We start from the raw sequence: 21,138 nt of genomic DNA on the forward strand, positions 1-21,138 counted from the left end.
TTTTTTTAACTTCTGCCTTTATAACTTTGGGGACACACCCCCTCCCCATACACAGAACCCCTTTTAAAGATGGCATAGTTAGATAACGGGGCTGCGTTCTGAACCAGGTCCAGGACCAGCACAAACTCAAAACAAGGGCGGCCTTCAGCGGTGAAACAGGACACCAGCGAAACCCAGGACCCGAGTTTCACTTGCTCTTGGTTACCCAGAAAAATTCCTGTAAGGAAGCAAAATAAATGAAACGCTGTGGGGCCTTCCTTCCTTTTAAACTGGTCCAGGGCCGAGGTGCCAGGTGACCCCTTATTTTAAAAGTTTCTAACTGGCTCTATTTCTAGTATTTCCATTAGTTCAAAGATAACATTCCAATAGGAATAAAAATGTTGAACTAAGAAATTGCTTAAAGGATAATTCCCGGTCTCACTTCACTGTACTTAATCCAAGATGCAGATTCTTGAATCTATGATCTAGCTACAGCCACTGTTAGCATCAGTTAGCACTTCGACTTCAGGTGAAAGTGAAAGGAAACTTGTGGCGGTGGCAGCAGTGCCTAAGTGAGACCAAAACTCTTATTCGGTTTAGTGAAGTGGTCTTAAGGATGCACATGGTGGTGGCATAAGGCGTATCCACCTTTTTAGGTTATTCAGTATAGTCTTTATACCAGCCAGCAGGCTGTGACTACAGCTTGGTGGACAGAGGTAGTGGCTTTGGGGTCAGACAACTCCAAATGCAGACATCCCACCATCCGTGTGTCCTTGATGGAAACGTGGACCAGCTCTGTGTCTCTAGGGAAAGCTTTTGTGAGACTCAGTTTCTTCATCTGTAAAGTGGGGATAAAACTAGAGATGGTCACACTAATTGAAGTCAGTCCATCAGAGAAAGACAGATATCATATATCACTTATATGTGGAATCTAAAAAAAATGACACAAACTTATTTACAAAACAGAAACAGACTCATAGTCAGTAAAAACAAACTTAGTTACCAAAGGGGAGAGGGAGTGGGGAGGGATAAATTAGGAGTCTGGGATTTGCAGATACTAATTACTACATGTAGAATAGAAAAAATACAAGCTCCTAGTACATAGCACAGGGAACTGAGTTCAAAATCTTGTAATGACCTATAATGTGTGTGTGTGTGTGTGTGTGTATACACACTGAATCATTATGCCATGCACCAGAAATTAACACAACATTGTAAATCAACTCTACTTCAATAAAAAAATTAAAAAATAAAGTGGGGAAAACAATAATGATTTCATAAAATTGTTATGAGAATTAAATTTTAAAACATGTGTCCTACAGTTCTTAGTAAAAAGCAGGGCTAATAGTACTTTTTCAATAAATGGTTCAGCTACCAAGAAGATATGTTCCTCCTGAAATATTATCAATGTGTCACTGAAGTCATTCCCCGCTACCTTCCTCCATCTTTTCAGTGGGTTTCTGGCTGATGCTTCCATAGTGTGTAAATCACACAGCCCCGTGGTGCAGAGCTGCCCAGAACTGGAGATAGTCTGGGCGGGGGTCTCAGTTGGAAACCAAGAACAAAGGTCTTTGGAAACAACATATGATTAACATTCAAAAAAACAACTCAGTTTAAAATCATTCACACAACATTTTATTTGTCTTAAAAAAATAATCCTAACATCACAAATGATCAGTCTCGCTTGTCATCTCATTTCTAGATCATCTGGTAAGTTTGTAAAATCAGATTTTCAAAATCACATCATCTTCCACTGTAATTATTTCCCTTTAAAGCAATGGGGGTTTTTTTGGCAGGACCAAGTTCTTCTGTCTCTTCCCATTGGATTTTCCCCGAGTGAGAAACATAACTCCATGTGGATCTGAGTCACTGAGCAAATTCCTAGTCCTTCTCAGGGAGTAAGTTCAGGTCAGTGGTTTTAAACCAGACAGACCTGGTTTCCAAGGTCTTCCTTGGACCAATCATTTAATCCCTCTAAACATGTAACCTTTCACTTAAGACGGGGTGATACTGCGTCTACGCACAGGACGCATTCTGGATAGTGCCTGGTTGCAGGAAGCACCCTGTAAATGCGGCCTGGGAGTCCTGCTCTGTTTGAGTCTGATTTCTCAGCACACAGAGAGCACGCCTTGCTTTGGGGGCCACCCGTTGTGATTCGAGATCTGCATGACACTGCCTGGAAACAGAGCAGTGACCCTCTTGGTTCAGTTTGCACCACGGCTCCAGTTTTTGAGTAAGAGGCCGGCGGGAATGGAAACTGTGACTTCTAACCTGTCACACTTCTTGAGTACCCTGTCTTGGAAACTGGTTACAGAATCTCAGAAAGAAAAAGAATCTGTTAAATCTAATATTGTGCGCAGATGAACCAGCGTATCTCTCGCTAATCAGCGGAGTGACTAGCCCTGAGCCAGGCATCTCTTTTATTTCCCTTGGCTTGTGGCCCAAGTAACAATTAACAGTGACTGATGTTCTAAGGGGAAGCTTTCTGTCTGCATGGCTGGGTTTTCTCAGGGGAAGTTAGAAATAAGATACTTGACAGAGTTTACCTAGAAAAAAAAATTAAAAACTACAAGAAGCCACCTGTATTATTTGTGGATAAAATATACTTGGAAAAACTTCAGACAGAATCAACACATTCACAGATTTTATTTATTAAAAATTACCTTTCCGAACTTTAGAAAGTTATGAAACATACTAGAAACTACTTTTTCCCTGTGCTTAAAATTCTAGAACACTTATCTCTGTAGTTAATGTTCACAGGTTAAGAGAAGCAGTTTTCTGGAGGGTAGGTCCCCGAATCAGAGATTCCAAGCTGAAGAATTACAGCCCAGGAGTATCGCCCCAACAAAGAGTTTTCCGTTTCTCACTGGGTGCTTATCGTAACATACAAAGATGGGGCTTCTAAACTCACTGTCTCTTGAAGAAAAAAAACCATGATTAGAATTGGACACCAGGGTACCTGTTCCCAAAACAAGAAAATGCAGTCATCCTGAGGTAAGGACACCAACATAAACCAGCTTTGCTTGAAAAACACGCATCTGTATTCCAGACTCTGTCTCTGGTTTTGCTGTTGGTTGATGGATGCTGGGTGGAGATTCCACGGGGTCGAGCTGTGCTCATGGTTTTCCATTGCCTGTAATTCTGTCTCGTCCTTTCCTCGGTGCCCCTAAGTATCCTCTGTTCTGTCAATCAAACTGCCTCTCAGAAAGGTCTGAGTGTCTCTTATGAGTAAATCAATGCATGTCCTCTCTCATGGGTTTATCTATTTTAGCCTGGACAGTTAGAGCTGTGAGTGATCACGTCCTTAGTATAAAACAAGCCCTGAGCCACTGTTCTCCCAGTTCACCTTCTCGATCACTCTATGATCACGGTAGATAAAATTATTACCTTATTTTATCAATCGGTAAGTTTCAGCACAGGGAAGACAGTGAGGTTTGCCCAGGGTGGTCCCACAGCTAAAAGTGGTCTGACTTCAAAGCCTGAGCTCTGAACTAACTATATTGATTTAAAAAGCCGAATGATTTGAGGGGCAGGCACCTGGATAGGTGAGGAGCATTCTAGAAGTTTCCCTGCAGGCTGAGCCCAGTACCATGGGCTGAAGACCTGAGCTCTGCCACACACCAGCCGCAGGAGTCACCGCCCATGGGGGGGGGGGGTTCTACCACTGAATAGCAGGGGGATTCCAGCCCTACCTTCCATGACCCTTTTGCTATGAATAGGTTTGAGAAAGTCAAAAAAAAAAAAGCAAAATAAACAAACAACTTATGGAGAGAAATGGGATTCTATGGTTGTGTGTCGATTTTTTTGAGACTAAAGATGCAACAGCAGATTCCGCCCTGATTGAGAAGGTGTGCTGCTCAGCGAGCAAGAAGCCAGGCTGGGGAGAGCCCCATAGGGGTCCATCCCCTCCCGGCGCTGAGTAGGGAGCAAGGACCAGACCTCTCTCAACACTCAAGAGGAACTCGACTTTCTCGCCTGTGCTGCTTGGGGCCTGTTGGGAAAACTCATCAAGCAACATTGATACCCAAGGGCTTGGGGCACCTGTTACACCCCCCAACTGACCCCCATCCCGGATGACTAAACAGAGAGGCCATCTCCACCATGAGCTCTCCGGGTCTGCCAGAGCTCCCTGGACCACTGGGGCCCTCAGCCTCTCACACCTCTCAGGGAAGGAGCTCCAGGCCCACTCCCCAGACCTTGCAGCCCTGGCCGGACAGCGTCTAGGTGAGCAGATGGCCTTGGGGAGGACACCTCCGTCATGGCTTCTACTGATCCAAGAGGTAAGTTCCAGTCGACCCACTAAATCTCACCACTCCTCTCCCCACGGCGCCAGCATCTCAGAGGGAAACAGGAGAGTTAGATGGAGTCCACTGATCCTTACACTTTGCCAGCTGCTCTGGGAAGGGGCCTCTGCAGTCTGGATTTCAGTTGTGAGGGGAGAGGAAGGGACGTGGAGGGTTCTCAAGAATCCGCTCTGCCTGTGGCTTTGGAAAGGTGATGTCAGGCAAGCCCTCTGTCTCTGTATCTCCACTCAGAGTCTATGCAGGGTGATGCACGGACGCCCTCTCATGGGGCGTATGGTTTTTCTGTTTCTTTGACTGCTTGTTCACATAAACAAAAAGAAAACCTCCGAAATGCCAAGGTTTTATGTGTGCTTCTATCCCTTTGGACTGATTACTATTTATGCAGTAGTTACTAAAATCAAAATATTTAGACAACTTAGAGACAGTCTTACATTGCAGATGCAGAAGAAGAGAGACCAGTGGGCTCCTTTCATCACCGTGTCTACCACAGGAACCCGAGGGAAAGCCATTTACGGAACAGGAATCGGGGACAGTGAGAGCCCTTCGTCAGTCCCTGTGGCCACGGATTGTACCAGAGGGCAAGGCGTGTCCTTCAGGGGAATGCAAACCCTGAACCGGCACCAGGACCTTCTCAGGACCTCATTTTTTGTCACCTGGAAAATAAGAATGTCTGACAACATCTTCTCTAATGTCCTTTCAAACTCTGAGATGTCCTGGTTGCAGTAATGTTTATAGATAATCTGCCGTGTATATACAAGGCCCTGTAATATCTAGGATAGCAAATTGATAAAAGCGAAAAACAGGAAAAGATGAGCCAAGAGACAAGAAACACCACAGATAAATGGGTGAGATTTTAAATGAACAAACTACCCTCCTTGTTCTTTAGGCCACGGCAGACTCGTGAGCACGTGTGTAAGTGTAATTCCTAGATGCGCTCTATGTGTGACACGTCCAGCGGGGTGTGGGCACCCCAAGACGGAAGGGATCACTTGATCTGATCACTTCTGATTAAGGGGATCAAGTCAGGCCTGCGGACTCCTGGGAAGCACTGGATCGTGGCCCTTAAAGATGCACAGGGTTAAATCAGTCAGGAATTGTTGCAGGTGATAAAGGCTGCCTGGATAACTGGTGATTATGGATTACTTACGTGGCACAATCAACGGCACTAAAAAAGTCTTGCTCACCTGTGGGTGGCCAGAAAGAGGGAAGGGGAAGAGAGTGGAAGGAGGGAGGAGAGAGAAAGTCAGGCACAAAGCGGGCGAGCTGGCGTGTGAGGCTCAAGGTCAAGTCTAGGGGATGATGAAAATGGAAAATTAAACTGGAAATGAGTCTCAGACCCTAGAGAAAGAAGTCACACCCTACAAATGCACATATAGTAAATGCCTGTGGTTTCTGTCATTGCTAGTAAAGCGTGTTTATGGCTGTTTCGTTTCTAATGCTTGTTTCTAAAATAAGCATTCCAATGACAAAACAGACCGCAAGACCCCAGATTCATCCTGTAGTGTGTGCTGCATCTGTCTACAACTGCTACTGATTAAATGCAGGAATGTGATGACAGATTGTACCTCGCCCTGGAAAGGTCATCATTGCATCGTGCATACCAAAATCAAAACCGAATGTATTCCCTTGGGATGGAGGACAACGAGCTGAGAAGGCAGGGACTCACCCTGTGACCCGGGCAAGGTGTGCTCATTTGTAAGCACGGTGTGGGGGCGGGGGAGGTCTGGCCAGGTCGTTTCCAAAGCTCCCCCTGGTTCTAAATTGATTGGAAGTTACACACGCATGGAGTCGAAGGGAATTATTGCCCGATCATGCTTGCATCTCAATAAATTATATGAATGACACACTTGGGGATAATCCTGGGGTGACTGACATCCATCCCTTGCAGGGAATTCATCTACGAAGTGCGCCCGCTAGGACCTGGCGGCGCCTGCCCGTTTGCTCCCAGTGCTCAGAAAAATCCCCGGGGACCACAACGCTACTTTCTTCGGAGCAAAGGGCTGTGGGACCTGTGGTGTCCCCGGCTGGGTCGGTGCTCAGCTGACCATCGGGACCCGCCCGTTGAGGCCCCCTCCTCACTGTCCTCCCCAGAGTCGCGCTCCTCATGCACCGTGTGACACAGTGGCTCGGGCCTTAAAGCCGCCCTCCCGCCCCCGCCCACGTGCTCATCTCTGCTCGTCTTTCTTTGAGAACCAAAGCTGGGCAGCTTCCCTCCTCTGGGCAAGCTCTTCATCGGGATTATTCCTTGGGTCCCTCGTCTTTCCTGAAGCCACTCTGTTCGGGAGGGTGTGTAGAACGGGCTGGATGGGAGTTCTGAGTCACTGTCATTGTTACCTAGGAAAGGATGACAAAATGGAAGGAAATATCCAGTCAGTAAATCTGGGGAAATTATTTTGGTAAAATTTAGCCAACTTTGGAGAATTCTGCTAATATTTATAAGCTGTGGGTGAATCCAACAACTTCAAAAAAGTGCCATTTTATACTTCTCTAAGACAGGGGTCAACGAACGAGGGCCTCCACATAGACCCACCCCAATGCCCCTGAGCTACGAAGGGGTGTTACATTTTTAAATGGCTGAAAAAAATTAAAAGAATATCTCATGATAAGTAAAAATTATATGCATTTCAAATTTCAGTGTTCATAGCTAAAGGTCCGAATTCAATGAATAAAACATTTATTTTCTCTTTTTCTTGTCATACAGGTACCCACATGACCATCCTGATTTTGCCTTCTGGCCCACAAGCCTGAAAATCTGAGTCTTTGCAGGAAGGAGAAGCCAGGCTCACAGGTTACCTGTGCAGTCAGCAACCCTGGCATCTCGACCTGCCCGCTGAGGATCGCTGTAGGGGAAGGAGAGGTAGCGGATGTTTTTGGTCCCAGCCTGAGGGTGAGAAGTAGACATAAAAGCAGAGTTAGCTGCCACAGATGAGTGCGACCCACGGTGGGCGGAGTGGAGGACACGCCCCACCCTGGAGCATCACATTTGCACCACTGACTCACTCACTTTAGTTTGAGGGAAATGCTTCAGGCTTCAACAGATTACCTTTCCCACTAAGATAAAATAGATGATGATAAAATAGACACCTCTCCAAGTGACTCCCACAGCCCCACTGAGATTAGGGTAGAGATGAGGGTCCAGTCCAGACCCGAGCTCCATCCAGAAGTCCCAATAAGACGGCACTGCAGGGCCTCTGGTGGAATAGTTTAGAGGCACAGCGAGGAGATGGAGAGAGGGCCCAGGAGTCTTGGCAAGAGCAGATTCCTCCCTGGGAGAGACGCGAGCTTCCTGGAGCCCGGGCCCCCGTCCACGGAAGCTTCCCTGGACGGCCCAGTACCTGGCCGCCATGGGTCTGGTCTGGCCTCCCAGCCCAGGGAGTGCGTTCAGTCACTGACCCAACCTGGGGAGGCAGACTTGCTGCCACGTACCCCGTGGACAGATGCCCTGGACCCAGACAGGCCGGTGTCTGGTGTCCTGAGCCCCCTTAGTTTTGTCTTTCTCTGGCAACAAGGTCGTGGTTTTGTTGGGTTGTTTAAACACTGCTGGTCGTCGCCTGAGGGTCGTCGCCAGATCTCCGAGTCCGCCCCCCTCTTACCGGCTTCCCCCAGGGCAGGCTGTGGCCCTTCCTCACGCTCGCCCTCAGGGTGCTCTGACGGCGGATCAGGATCTCTTTAGCCTGCTTCTCGCTTGTTTGGGGCTTGAGGTTGTATTTGTTGTAGGACAAGGTCTGTGGACAGAAAGGGGACGTCAAATGCGTACAGACCTCTCCAGGACAACTTTCAGCCACAGGAGACCAGGGAGATGACACACAGACGAGCAGAGCGAAAAGGCCACATGGAGATCCTCGGAGCACCTGCCTCAGTCACAGGGGCAAGGTGGGGCCCCGGAGGAAAGGTGTGTGCCAGGGTCCACCCGTCGGGACAGAGCTCTGCCTCTGGCTCGCCCGGCAGTGTCCTCCATCTGTACTGTCCCTCTGAGACCCTCGCAGTGACCCACCCCTGCCTCCCCGAGGTACCCATGGACTTTGGCTGCCCCACACCCACACTTTCTTTCCCAGGTCATGTTTGTTATTCTAGACCAGTGGTTACTGAGTGTTCGGATTTAACGGGTCAGGAAAATGCCAAAACTACTTTGGATATTTCTATATGCTGGTTACTTTTTAAATTTTGCCAATTCAAGATACATTCAAATAATCAACCGATTAGGATCACCATCATCAGTTCGAAAAAGAGGACGTCTTTTAGTCAACACAGGAGAAAGGCCATCATCTCAGAGAAAGAAAAGAGTTTTTCAAACTGAAAAACTTAGTTTTATGAAAAATGTCTCCCTTGTCCTCCCCAGGCCAATGGAAATCTGTTTGGAACCACAGACCAACATCGGTCCTCAGGTGTCTGCAAAGAGCTTAATTGGAACGTCTTTCTCCCTTCTCTCACCAGTGTGAGTATCCCGTCTCCCCTGGGTCAGCGGGTTCCGGGGTAACAGGATCAGGACTGCGGGCGCTGTCACGCGGGTTCATGGATGCTTTAATAAGGGTTTTCAGTTCAATGGCAAGAGAGCAAATGCTCTGTGTGCCATTGTAAGCACAGGGCTTTAAAAATTACAAATTATGATCTTCAAAAGGCTTACAACCTACTGCTGGAGTCAAACAAATGAGCCCATACCGTTATGTGCGCAGGTTAAGCGGTAAGATATTGGGGTCCACTGGGAGAGCTGGAGTGCAGGCAGAGGGCACCCTATTTGGTCCGGGGGGAAGGTATGCTGCACTGAGCTGAGTGTTGAAAGACTTGTGGGGCGTTCGCTCCAGGAAGAGGGAAAAGACAGAGCCGTGAGGCAGCGTGGGGTGGAGGTCAGAGGGGACCCCAGAGGAGTAGAGCTGGGAATCTGTTATCACAGGAAAATGAAGCACTTTATTCAAAGTATGGTAAAGGATGAGACTGGGGTGCAGGAAGATCTGGGGACAACCCTCGAGGCCAAGAGTGTCTCGGGCGGGGTGCACATGCTCTGAGGGATGCTGCATGCTGCCATTAAAGAATGAGATATTCAAGAATTAAATATTCTTCTTAAAGATACTAAAGAATTATAGACGACACTAGCATAACATTAAAAAAGTAAGCGTCTAAAATTTCAAGAAAAACTCAATGTTCAACCATGCAAAATAAAATTCAGGTGTGTGTGTGTGTTTACACATACATATACCTATGTGTGTGTGTGTGTGTTTATGCATTGCTAGCGGGAATTCCCCACACCTTGGCTTGAAGAGAGGCTACACTTTAAGGAACATTTAGGCATTCTTTTCTTCCACTTGGCCTCGTGGCGCATCACCATGAGCTGTCTGAGGGGCCTGTCTGCGAGGGGGGTGGCAGGTCCTGTACATGCAAGTATCTTCCTGCCCCTTCCTCCACGTCTGCCCTTCAGTGAAGGAGCTGGTGATTGCTTAATGCCTGTATTTCCCGCTAAAACCGCAGCTCTATGGGAGAAAGATGTGCATTCCAGATGTGCGTTTAATATTTGCTGAAGAAAACTGAAGTTTCAGAAGTACGTAGAAATTCTGAGTGAGACCCGACCATTTAGGACTGCACGCCAGTCTCTGACTTACCTTGGGTCTGGGTTGGGGCCCGTTTCTTCACTTGTAAGTTTAGGAAGAGTGTTTCTCAATCTCCCTCCCCACCGTGTTCCTGAGGGCTTCCACTGCCTGCCCCGCTGAGAAGCTCCAGGGGTCAGTTCCTCAACCTCCCCCCAGGGAAGACCTCCCACTGCTCGTGTTGAGGGGTGTGGCTTCCAACCGGAGTGGCCGGAGCCCTCTCAGGTACAACAGATCAGTAGGACCAGCAGCGTTTCAGAGGGACCAGGTATTAGGATCCCCCAGAATCGAACCCTGCACTCCTGCCAGCCTTGCCTTGAAGTGACTCCTGACTCCCAAGGTGGCCTCTTCCAAGATGTGGACTGAGAAATGTCCCGACCACTCTGCCTACACCGTGCGGGGCCTCGTGACCCACCACCCAGGCTAGAGGACTCTAGATGTCACCCTTTGTGACAATCGAAAGTGTACATTTCCTGCTAGCAACGAAGCAGGCAGATAGTTCTCCTGGGTTGCATCTTTGGAGGGTTTTTCCCTTCAAGAGAGCAAGAGGACCACGGCGGAGGAGAGGGGGTCCAGGACCTACGTAAAGACAGGGTGCAGGGGGAAAGACAGAAAGGCCCGGACTGGTGAGTCCCACCCTCCTGAGTAACAGAAGTGGAAGCAAAAGCCATCTCAGAGGTGGCGCTCCCCTCCGGTTATTGCGTGTTCTCCCCCTGGGACTTCCCAGGACCTACTGGTTCACTGGGGACAAGGAAGGAGAAGCCAGCACAGGTCAGAAGGGAGAAACCTGGAGGGCAGACTGAATAGGCACTTGGCAAAGAAGAAGAAAGATGACTATCAGGAAATCTGCAGAAAAGGAAAAAAAAAAACAGACTGGGCAGTTAATCTCATTGTAGACTGGGTTAGAGTCTCAGAATTTCTATTTTTGGACTTTCCCTAAAGGCATCCTCCACCGACATGGGAGAGACCGGGTGCCAGGCACCTTCGGGCTCTGGTCCTCCCTCAGCTGACTGGCATTCTTCAACCAGGACGTTCCTAACTACTTATCCAAGGCAGAACGTGCTAGTCTTACTGAGACAGTTTCACTTGGAACGATTTGAAAGCTGCCGGATTTACTCGAAACGTCTGTGACTGACGCCGACCTGGGTTCCTTCAGCAGGTGCAGAACCTTCTGCTGACACATTCCTCCTAATCACTGACCTTTCCGAAACACGAGCCGGAGAACTGGCCCTTTCCCTGCGTCGTGTGAGTCTGGAGTCATGGAAAAAGCAGCGGGGAGGCAGGTGGAAGACCCGGGTGCTTAACTTGTATTTGGTTTGTGACCTTAAACAAGTCAAATAAAACAGCTCCACCAACCTTGGCGTCTCCTTCTTGAGAATGGGGACCTTTGATTAGATGATTTTTTGGGTCCCATGACATAGTCACAAAAACCGAGACTCTCACAGTGAATTCACTTATAATCCTACTCAGGAACTAGAATGTTCCGTTGACCCCTCAAACTTAAATACCTCCTAATTAGAGGACCCAAGTTTAAACACCCTTTGATTCAATCAGGTCCAGGAGGACTCACCCACTCCCCCGAAATGTTCTTTCTGCGCACTTTGGACTAGTTCCCACACCTTTTTCCAAAACTGAAAAATAATACGCCTAATGGGTCCTTTTTCTTTTAGGCTTTCAACACTGTAGTTTCCGTGTCCTAATTAAAGCATCTCGGTTTTCTGAGCTCTGTTACAGCCAATCGCGCGGCGACAGCTCCACTGTCCCCGGCACCCTGGTGCCATCCTTCTCCCGTGGTGGGCGAGCTCCACCACTTGTCCGTGCCCGGTTCTGTCTGGCTCTGGGGAGCCCGGGACCGCAGGGCTGGGGCAGGCTGACCCCTAGGGCCGGCAGCCGGACTTGCATTTCTCTGTGCACCACGGTGCCAGCTCCGTCGCAGAAACATAACAATTAACTTTCTGTTCTCCACACTAAGCAGAAATTGTTCAGCGAGAAGGATTCTTTGAGAGGACAAAGTGACCAAGAACTGATTCCCAAGGGACTGGTTCCGAGGACAGGCATAGGGACGAGCCTTTATACACACCCTCTGTCGGACTTGGTACATGTTGTGTGTCAGAATGTCCCTCATGGACTTCACATCTTCAGGGGAGAGTCTTTTGGTTTCCTGTATCCTCTGGGCCCTGGAAACATCATGGAGGGAAGCCAAGCATTAATCTTCCATCTTGGCAAGAGGACCACGAAAGCATCAATATAAATCTACTTTTAGGATTTCTAATTCCAGAACCCCTGTTTTTACATAACCCTCCCTTCGTCCTAGTAAGTTCATAGGAAACGTTAGCACATGCGTCTTGACTTAATATGGCTCCTTTGCCTTTAGCTTTTATGTAGGAATTATTCTAACTCATTTTTTAAAAAGGTTTAAAGTGGTGACAAACCTGTTATTTTTTTCCTCCATATCGGGTATGAACAGACATGTTTTAGGGGGAAAAAAACCCACTAAAAATCAACAATTAGAAAATAAATTTTGAAAAAGATACTACAGAGTGTAAACCAAATGTTTCACAGTTTGATTCAACAGAAATAAGATTCCTCCTTCAAGGCCCAGGGACCCCGCCATCCAGTCCTCACACTTTGAGTAGCTCTAATCTATGCAGTATTTTAATTTCATGAGTACATTTATCTTGCAATTGTCCCTTTAGGGATTTTATCTTTGGTTAAACAATAATGGTAAGAAACGAAAACCGTATTTTACAAGGAGAATTTGGACCATTTCCACTGTGAAAACCAGGCCAGCTCGGAGATGTTGGACACGCTGGGATTCTAGAAGCAGTTGACCGCTTGCTGCCTCCTCACTGACCAGCTCCCATGGCTTCCTTCACCAAGAGCCACCCCCCACCCCCGAAAGGGCTCAAAACCCAAGTCATGGCCAGGTTAGCAGTCAATGCACAATTGTCCTCTGAGGATTTCAGTCATGACATCGCTATGTGCAGAATTCTCACGTGACGCACATATTTGATGTCAATCATTGCAGCCTAGTGGTGGCAGTTTCTAAAAACGTATTGTATGAATTAATATGTATTCACTGCAGAACATAAGAACAGAAAAGAGCAAAGTACAGAAAATAAACCCATATTTTAGTACCACTACCTCCCTTAACATCTTGGTATAAACCCTCACAGAGTGGCGATTTTTTTTTTTTTCCTTTCTAACTGCAGCTCTTCGAAATGCACACGTGCACTGATGTGCAAATATCTGCTTGCAAAGGCCTTGGGATAGTTGATCACGGAGAATAGTAGTTATTAGTTTGAATACAGGCCACTTTTTAAGTACTTTTCCCCCCAAATATTAGCAAGAGTGCTATAAATAGCAAGGCTATTCTGTAAGTCACATACAGCTGGTAAAAGACGTTTAAGGGCTTGCGTGGTGGAGATCACAGTGCGCCAGCACTGACTTAGCCATGCTCTCTGTAGGCTGACTAATGCCCTCGCTACAGAATCACTGAACTCGGCTTCCATATCTCAGAGCAGAAAATGTCAACATCGCTGATATTCGCGGACCACCCCTAGTGATTTAAACATTATTATCGGGCTATTTCAACCTAACTGTTTAAATGCCCTTCAAATAGAATTTGTTCTGATTTAGATACACCCACACATTCCCACAGTCTGAACACATTCCTTCATATCATGGTGGAAGGACTCTATTGCTAAACAGAAACAGCTAATCAAACAGTTCTAACTTCTGTGTTCATAATAAAGCGACCACACAGGAAAAACCCATCAGTGAGGGAAATGGTAGCGTTCAACCTGAGAGGGCAGATCTGACTTGGCACCCCCTCCCCAGTTTATAACTGACCACTTTGGGAAGGACCAGACTTAATTAAAAGTCCATTCCGGCTGCTGGCGGATGAAAAGATCATACCATGAGCACAGGAAAGATACAGTCCTTAGAAAAACTGACTATTAGTAACTTCCACGTCAAAAGACTGTAACCTGAAAGACTTGTCACGGGACCGTTCACTCATTATCCATAAAGGAAGTCTCTGTCACCTTAAATAAGTCCCGTAACTGCATGGTCATTAAAATCGAACTGGAAAATCTGAATCAAAATGTATTTGAATGAAGGGTTCCTATTTCTCTTAACCTTTTTTAAAAAAAAATCAGATGTTATAATCATGTAATAAAAGGTTTCAGTTCTAAACACAGCAAGATTGACAGAAATCTAGTAGACGCTACATTCATGCTGTGGTATGCATTCCCATTGGATCAAATAGGTCCTGATTCATTTAGAAGCATCCAGCCTATTTGAGTAGCTTTATACATGAAATCCAGGGAAATGTACGCTAAGATGACTGACAGATGGAAGGCCCACTAAGTAAACAGTGGTACCCAGCGGTTCTCCTGTGTGTGTGGCCACCGTGCGTCTTCTGAGAAAGCTCACCCAGATGACCAACGTGCAGGATAAGTGGAGAGTGACAGAGCGGTGGGCCCCGCCCCCCACGGGGCACGGTTCCACCGTGGATGTGAAAATGGCATTGCAATCTTCATTGCAGAGTCTTTGGTATAAGAGTGCACGCTATATCCTTATACCTGCCAGCATGCGATCAATTCAAAAATTCTTAAACTCCCATAAATGAGTGTCCTTTTATAACTGACATTACAATTATGGGGGGGGTTAAATACAATATTCTGAAGTTGCAGAGCTGCAGTGTGTTATGCCTATCCATTTATTACAAATAGTTTAATATCTCTTTACTATTAATCCAATATTTGTTCATCAGCTCGAGTGTCTACCCACTGACATTTCGAAGCACTGACTGTTCACTGGTGAAAGGAGGTGCCTCATATTTAAAATGATCATCCAAGGACATAGTCTACCTCCTCCACAGCGGTGTTCTAAAAGTCAGATTAAATAACGTACGTAAAAGCAATGGAAGTCCATGAAATCAGCATCACCTCAGTGTGTCAGAGAGGGAGTGTTCTGAAGGCCCCAGGGTTTGGAAATCTGAACCTCTCATAGAACAATCGCTTAAACTTCTAAAGAAAAAAATATATGTGCGTCTTGTTGTTACCAACTCATACAGAATAACAAAGAGCGAGCTGAGTGCACACTTCTTTTTCCTATTATTGTATGAAGGTTTGTTTTTTAAAAAATTAGCTGCTTTGATCTTGAGAGGAATTCCTTTTTGCTTGACGTCCAACAGGTTTCTGATGAGATCAAATAAATGCGATTTAAATACTAAACTTGTATTTAACATCAGTTTAAAAAATCCCCTCTCCTACCTCAGTGAACTACCTGGTTATAGGAGGAAAAAAAATGTCTCTAGCCTAGAAGGCTCTCTTAGTAATTTTGAATAAATGTCTGAAAAGCAATTGACTCAACACAAGGACATCCTCCAGAGAAAGCTGGCTTAAAACTGCCTTGAGGTCAGGAGCTGGGGCTCCTGCTTGCAACCAAGGCGATGCAAGACAGAGATTCAAAATGTGTTTTAACACATGAGAGACTGATTCTCATTTGAGATAAGCGTCCTTGCATTCCTAGCCCGGGTGCTCACCTAACTAGCAAGCAAACATTTGGGGAAGTTCCTAATGGTCTAAACTGCCTGGGCCCGTCCAGGTCTGGCCCTCCTGCCGAGCACTGAGTTCACTCCATTCATCCTTCAGTGAGCAGGTCGAACACCTGGGGACCAGGTGAGGTTCCCTCTGCCACTCTCATGGCTCCTGGCCTTTGTGGTCCTGTGTTGGGGGAGCTATTTTATTAACTCCATGACCCTGCTCCGGGGGTGAGCTCCATGGGCAGGGGCTGTCTCCTTTCACAGCCCCCTCTCCCCCATGGCACAGAACAGATGCCCGAGGAACGGGGCTGGACCTAGGAAGGCAACTGAGGCACTACCTTCGGGAAGGGGGTGCCCAAAATTTCAGTAATCAAGGGACGTGGGATTTGAATTCAATATGGTAGAAAATGAAAGTCAATGCAGAGATCACATTCCCCGTTTTACTTTCTGTCTCGGCTCTAACGTGGCTGAGCACGGCATTGCCAACAAGTATTTGCTCGCACATCCCGTGTGTCAGAAGTTTCCTTAAAGCCACATAAGGGGCAGCCAGAAAGCAAACAAACAAACTGCAGACACAGCCCCACTGAGAAATGAGGCAGAAAGCTTGCTGTTTATGCCGAGATGCCCTCAGGGACACTTGAGATTTTTTTCCCAGGCTGGGATTTTTCCCACGTAGGAAAGGTGACAGTGTTTCTGACTCATTGGCAAGTCAGGGCTGGGAAATAACACTCGGGCATCGGTGACAACTCACGGCCATCTGTTCTTAGTGCTTCTCTCAGTGCGCTTTTCAAACGTGAGGTCACTGAAGCTCATGATCTTCTCAAGAGGCCACAATGGAGAAGCGAGTGTCCCTTTATGCTAAATATATATATATTTATACAAAAATATAAATATTTATATAAAAATATATATAAATATAAATATATTCCTGTCCTCAGGAAGCTCCTCGTTCACACGCCTGTAGTCCTCTCACCCACGCCCACGGCTTTGGGTACCAAATACTCACGGACCACTCACCACTATATATATATATAGTGACTTATTCCTCTGATTCATAAACTGCTTCTTGGAAGAAAACTAGGCATCTTTGGGGAGTGGGGGGCGAATAAATTCTTAGGACATTGAAGGGGTTCTAGTTAAGTGGCAGAGAGTTAAAGCAGCTTTAGAGAATGTCCCTCCAGCTCTTGGGACAACTGGTTTCCAGGTGTTCCAGTGGAAGCATCAGGCTTCAAAGGAAGCATCTTGTAGTGATGGGTGCAGACGCTGGTCCTACCCCTCCCTGCACCCCACCTCTTTGCCAACTCCCGAGGGCCCTCTGCTCCACAGGAAGCCAGTCCTGTCTGCTCCTACGCCAAGCTGGTCTCACACAGGCTCAGGCAATCTCACAACTACACACAGAGTTTTACCTTAGAAACGCAGTTACAAACACCACCTCCTCTTCAGGTAGCCCACCCATCACCACACCCCATCCCCAAATCCAAGTCAGCATCGCAGGATGCCAACCTGGTCTCTCCTCACGTGAGGCAGGGAGAGAACTGACTTACGGGAGAAGGGCAAGGGTAGGATTACAGAATCAACCAAATGAGCCGGGGTTAAAGGGCAGACGTGTCGAATAGGACGAGCCAGAAAAAGACTTGTAAAATAGGCTATAAATGTTGCGTACACTCACTTGCCCCTCCCTCCCGAAGACAGATGTCATTCAACTATAGTAGGTAATTCTACCAGAAGGAAATTTTCAGAAACGAGGTGAAACAGATTGAATATGGACCCAGCTGCAAAATGCCAAGATTTGGATCATATTTTTAAAGTTTTTCCTTTGTCATATTTCTGTCCCTTCACTGCTGGTATTATCTTTAAACAGCACAGTGGATTTTAGTGCCCCTTGTAATTCTGATGGTGACAGTCGAGATCAAGGGGCAGATGTGACTTACGGACGGGGGACGGAAAAGGCTGCAGAACTCAGAACCCCAGCCTCGGCCATCTCGATGGCTTGTTTCACTTCCAGCTTCTTGTACAAGGAAACAATGCTCGATTTGGGCAGGTTCTTTCGGATTAGGATTTTCCGCAAATACCTATGATCGAACTTCTTAAACCTAAAGAAACGAAAACCAACATTTTGGAAATCTTTCACCTCTGTACGTGTTACGTAAGAGTGTATTTTCCTTATAACAAACTACCGCTTAATTTTATTCTGAAAAACACCAGGACCATGCCTGGAATTATTAGACTTGGAACCCATTAAAAAAAATCATAGAATGTACATTTTTTTAAATAAATAAATGATGCCCTAGTGGACTGAATACATTGAAAATCAGCCAAACGAAAGGAAGGGACAAGCTGTAACCAGGGTGAAAATTGTGCATTAAGTGGGGAGTGGGGGAGGCCCAGCCAGGCCAGCTCCCATTGTCAGAGGAGAAATGAGGGGGCTGGAGCTTGTGAACATGTGTCCCAGTCTAACAGCTCGTAACAGTGACAGCTGCGCTTACACTCATGCCGGCCTGTCCAGCCAGAACCCAGTAAGTGTAAATGCCCGGGTAGCTGCAGTAGTTGTGCCCATTATGCTGGAGATCATTTTGCATCCTGCCAATCAGGCAGGGCTGCGGGGAGAACCCTCAGATACCCTGACAGTCCGAATGACGGAGCATCTGCATAGAGTGGACCTGGTGACAACTGACTATGGCAGCAGATCTCCGGCCAATCCACTGGCCTGAGCCACATGGAGCAGTTGGTGTCTTCAGATCGGCCCTTTGTTGGGGGAAGGAGTTTTCAACCCCTGCAGTCATTCTACAAGCAGAGAATGATGTGTCTGCCTGTTTCACTTCCTGGGCTGGTGGCTTCTGCTCTGGTGATCGGTGTCCTGGTCAGTGAGGTGGGGGGACCCTTCATCCGTCAAGGCTCCTCTGGTTTGGAAGGCAGTGATGCCCTGAGCTCCACGATCTGTGTTTGGCTCATACCAGGCCCGCCCTGGCTCCAACCGGATCACGCCCTCGCCTGCTCGTTTTCTGCCTTTCTTCACGAGGGGCTGTTGCTCCTGTCCACTCCTCACCCCACTGCAACCGGTCCGCCAACCATCAGGACTTCTCTGACACCCATCGCCTGAGCTCACCTTGAACCTGTGCCATTCTCGGCCAGCGGCTGCTGTTGCCCTGGTCCCATCAGCCACCTGCTTCACTCCATCCCCCCTCACAACTCCCTCTGGGTCTCCTCTGCTCCTTCCTCTTCCTCACCTGCCCCGCAGGCACGGGAGCTTCTCAGCGTCCTGTCCTCGGGAAGCTCCCCATTCACATGCCTGTAGTCCTCTCACCCACGCCCATGGCTTTGGGTACCAAACACTCATGGACCACTCACAAACTTTATCAGCAGCCACGATGTCCTTGTAAACTTGGGACTAAATTCCCAAAGAGGGTGGAATAAATATTTGAGGCATCTTAAGCAGAATCTGTTCTTTAACTCTCAACCTTCTTCTACAGTCTGTAACTTAACCACAGCCGTGTCAGCGGCCAAGCTCCCCACCTGGAGATCCGACGGCCACTCTCATTGGCGCTTCCCTCCTCTCCCTTCCCTACGCCTCAGCCAGCCACCGCGCCTACCTGAGAAGGGTCCCAGGACCCCTTCTGCAAGCTCCTGATCCTCACTAGCCTGAAAGCTCTGTGGTTCAAAACAAAAGGCTTTAAAACCAGACCTGAACTCAAATCAAGGTTCTGCCACAGAATAGGTTAACTGCCTTCCTTGTCTTTAAAATGACAACAGCAGTGATAACACGGGGCTGTCAAGGAGAGACGTGAGAGATAATTCCTCACCGTAACGCTTTCTAACCCGGCTTCCGTATCGCTGCTGTAGCTTGCGTTCCAAAAGCCACACGTGGCCACGCCGCTCTCCTACGTAAAAGCCTCTGGATGTGAGTTTTAAAGGTCAAGTCGAATTTCATCGCAGTAATGGCTGTACAGAGCTCCATCGCACTGCGCGCCATAAAAGCGCCTCTGTCCGTCCTTGTCTCCCCGTGTCACCTCTCTGACCGCATCCAAACCACGACACGCCCCTCATTCCCTTTGCAGATGGAAACGCACCCCTGCGGCTGCTCCTGCGTGGCAGGTGTGAATGGGGAGCTTCCCGAGGACAGGACCCGTCTTGTTTGCCTGGAGAACTCCTTTATTTTCAAAACTCACTCCCATTGCTGTATTGTTATCATTCTGTGCATTTGCCCCTGCTATGACATGATGATTTGTTGACCATAATTATCTGTCAGGCTGCTTCTCTCTTTCCTCCCAGAGGGCCCCGTCCACTACATTGTGAGGAAGGCACCGAGTGTTCCTTCCTGTTCTTAACATCTGCCTTAGTGTTTAGAAAATGAGCTACAGATTTGGCTAAATGGGAGCATACTGAACGACGTTTCATTGGGGTGACTCTGGGATTTGGACTTAAAAAACCCCACGGCCTAAATTCTAGATCAGGGAATAGACACATCACTTAAATTCCACTTTAACACTCTGAGGAGATAAAACTCTCCTTCGTTCTACCTTATATTTTAAAAAGCCAACCCAAAAGCTGTCATTTTCCCTTTTTGGTGCCACCACCCCACAAGAGCCAGACTTTTAAAGATCTAGTCTCTCTCGGCATCACCAACTTCAATTCACCGGCAAAGCCCTGGAGAGGAAATGTCTCAGTCTGGTTCACTCAACTACTGCTAACTCCTGCGTGCTCCTAGTGGCTGTGCACAACTCAAGAACACACATCTTCCCCGTCAACCATCGAGCTCTCCTCAGAGCCACGTCATTAAGACACGGGGCTGTAACCAAATCAAGAAGAGACTGCTTTCTGAAGTGTGAGACGCAGCGGGGAAGAGGGGCTTCGGCGTCCGCGAGCTCCTGACATGGGAAGGAGCCTTCAGGATCTTCCGCTGCAGCCACCGCTGTGATGGGGGACTCTCTTCCCCAGGGTCCCTGATGAGTCACCAACTCCCTCTGCAGCCTCAGGAAGCCTCTCACTCCCCAGGTAAGCATCTCTTATCGCCGGGAAGCTTGTCCTTGTTTTAAACTTGAACCTGGCATCTCTAATTTCCACCTGTCAGTCCTGTTAGTTTTGTCTGAAGCAGCCTGGCCCGAGTCTACAGCCTCCTCTGCCTGGGAATCTCCACTCCCCAGGCTGGGCGTTCCCAGGACCTCCGATGCTTCTTGTAGGGCCTGGCTCCCAGGCCCTTTATCTTCCTGGTCCCCTTCCTTGGGATTCCTTCTAATTTGATGTCAGCTTCCAACAGAACCTCCTGAAGTGGCCCATGTCCCATGCATCCTCCCTCGATGGTGAGACCCTCAGCCTCCTTACCTGTCTCTCACTTGGTAGTGGCTCCATTGTCCACACACATCTTCAATCCCAGCCTTCAGGTGATCCATCAACTGCCAAAACAAACAGAAACATGATTGCTGGGGAGACGTTAACTCTGAACCACCTTGGAAAACAAAAGCCTCTGGGAAAACTTCCCAGAGTCTATCTTCTTTTCTATCACTCTGTTCACGTAACAAACTCATGCCTTTCCCAGTAATGCAGCTCAGTCTCGTGACTCAAAGTCTCTGCAGATAAGCTCCTTATTAAAGCACGTAACTTGCAATGAGAACAAGGTACCCGCCATTCGCTCTGAATAACATTTTTCCAGAATGATCTAGGAAATTTGAAATCACATGGATGTAAAGCTTAATAATTAACTGTTAGTTTTAATTTCACAATTAATATA

The 21,138-nt window shown here is 47.5% G+C and overlaps 1 protein-coding gene across 1 annotated transcript in view; it reads right to left on the reverse strand.

The window, feature by feature from the left end:
- Window positions 1-6,261: 6,261 nt before the first annotated feature.
- The window catches only part of SLC9A4 (solute carrier family 9 member A4), a 39,439-nt gene continuing 24,562 nt past the window's right edge, over window positions 6,262-21,138 (reverse strand). Inside the window, exons 7-12 of the mRNA XM_072951584.1 lie at window positions 20,733-20,803; window positions 17,345-17,506; window positions 11,943-12,039; window positions 7,877-8,008; window positions 7,077-7,164; window positions 6,262-6,617 (exon numbers count right to left, since the gene is read on the reverse strand). Coding sequence (XP_072807685.1) covers window positions 6,262-6,617; window positions 7,077-7,164; window positions 7,877-8,008; window positions 11,943-12,039; window positions 17,345-17,506; window positions 20,733-20,803 — 906 coding nt within the window. The remainder of the gene's footprint in view (window positions 6,618-7,076; window positions 7,165-7,876; window positions 8,009-11,942; window positions 12,040-17,344; window positions 17,507-20,732; window positions 20,804-21,138) is intronic.

The sequence above is a fragment of the Vicugna pacos genome, chromosome 28, assembly GCF_048564905.1.
Source record: "Vicugna pacos chromosome 28, VicPac4, whole genome shotgun sequence".
NCBI lineage: Eukaryota > Metazoa > Chordata > Mammalia > Artiodactyla > Camelidae > Vicugna > Vicugna pacos.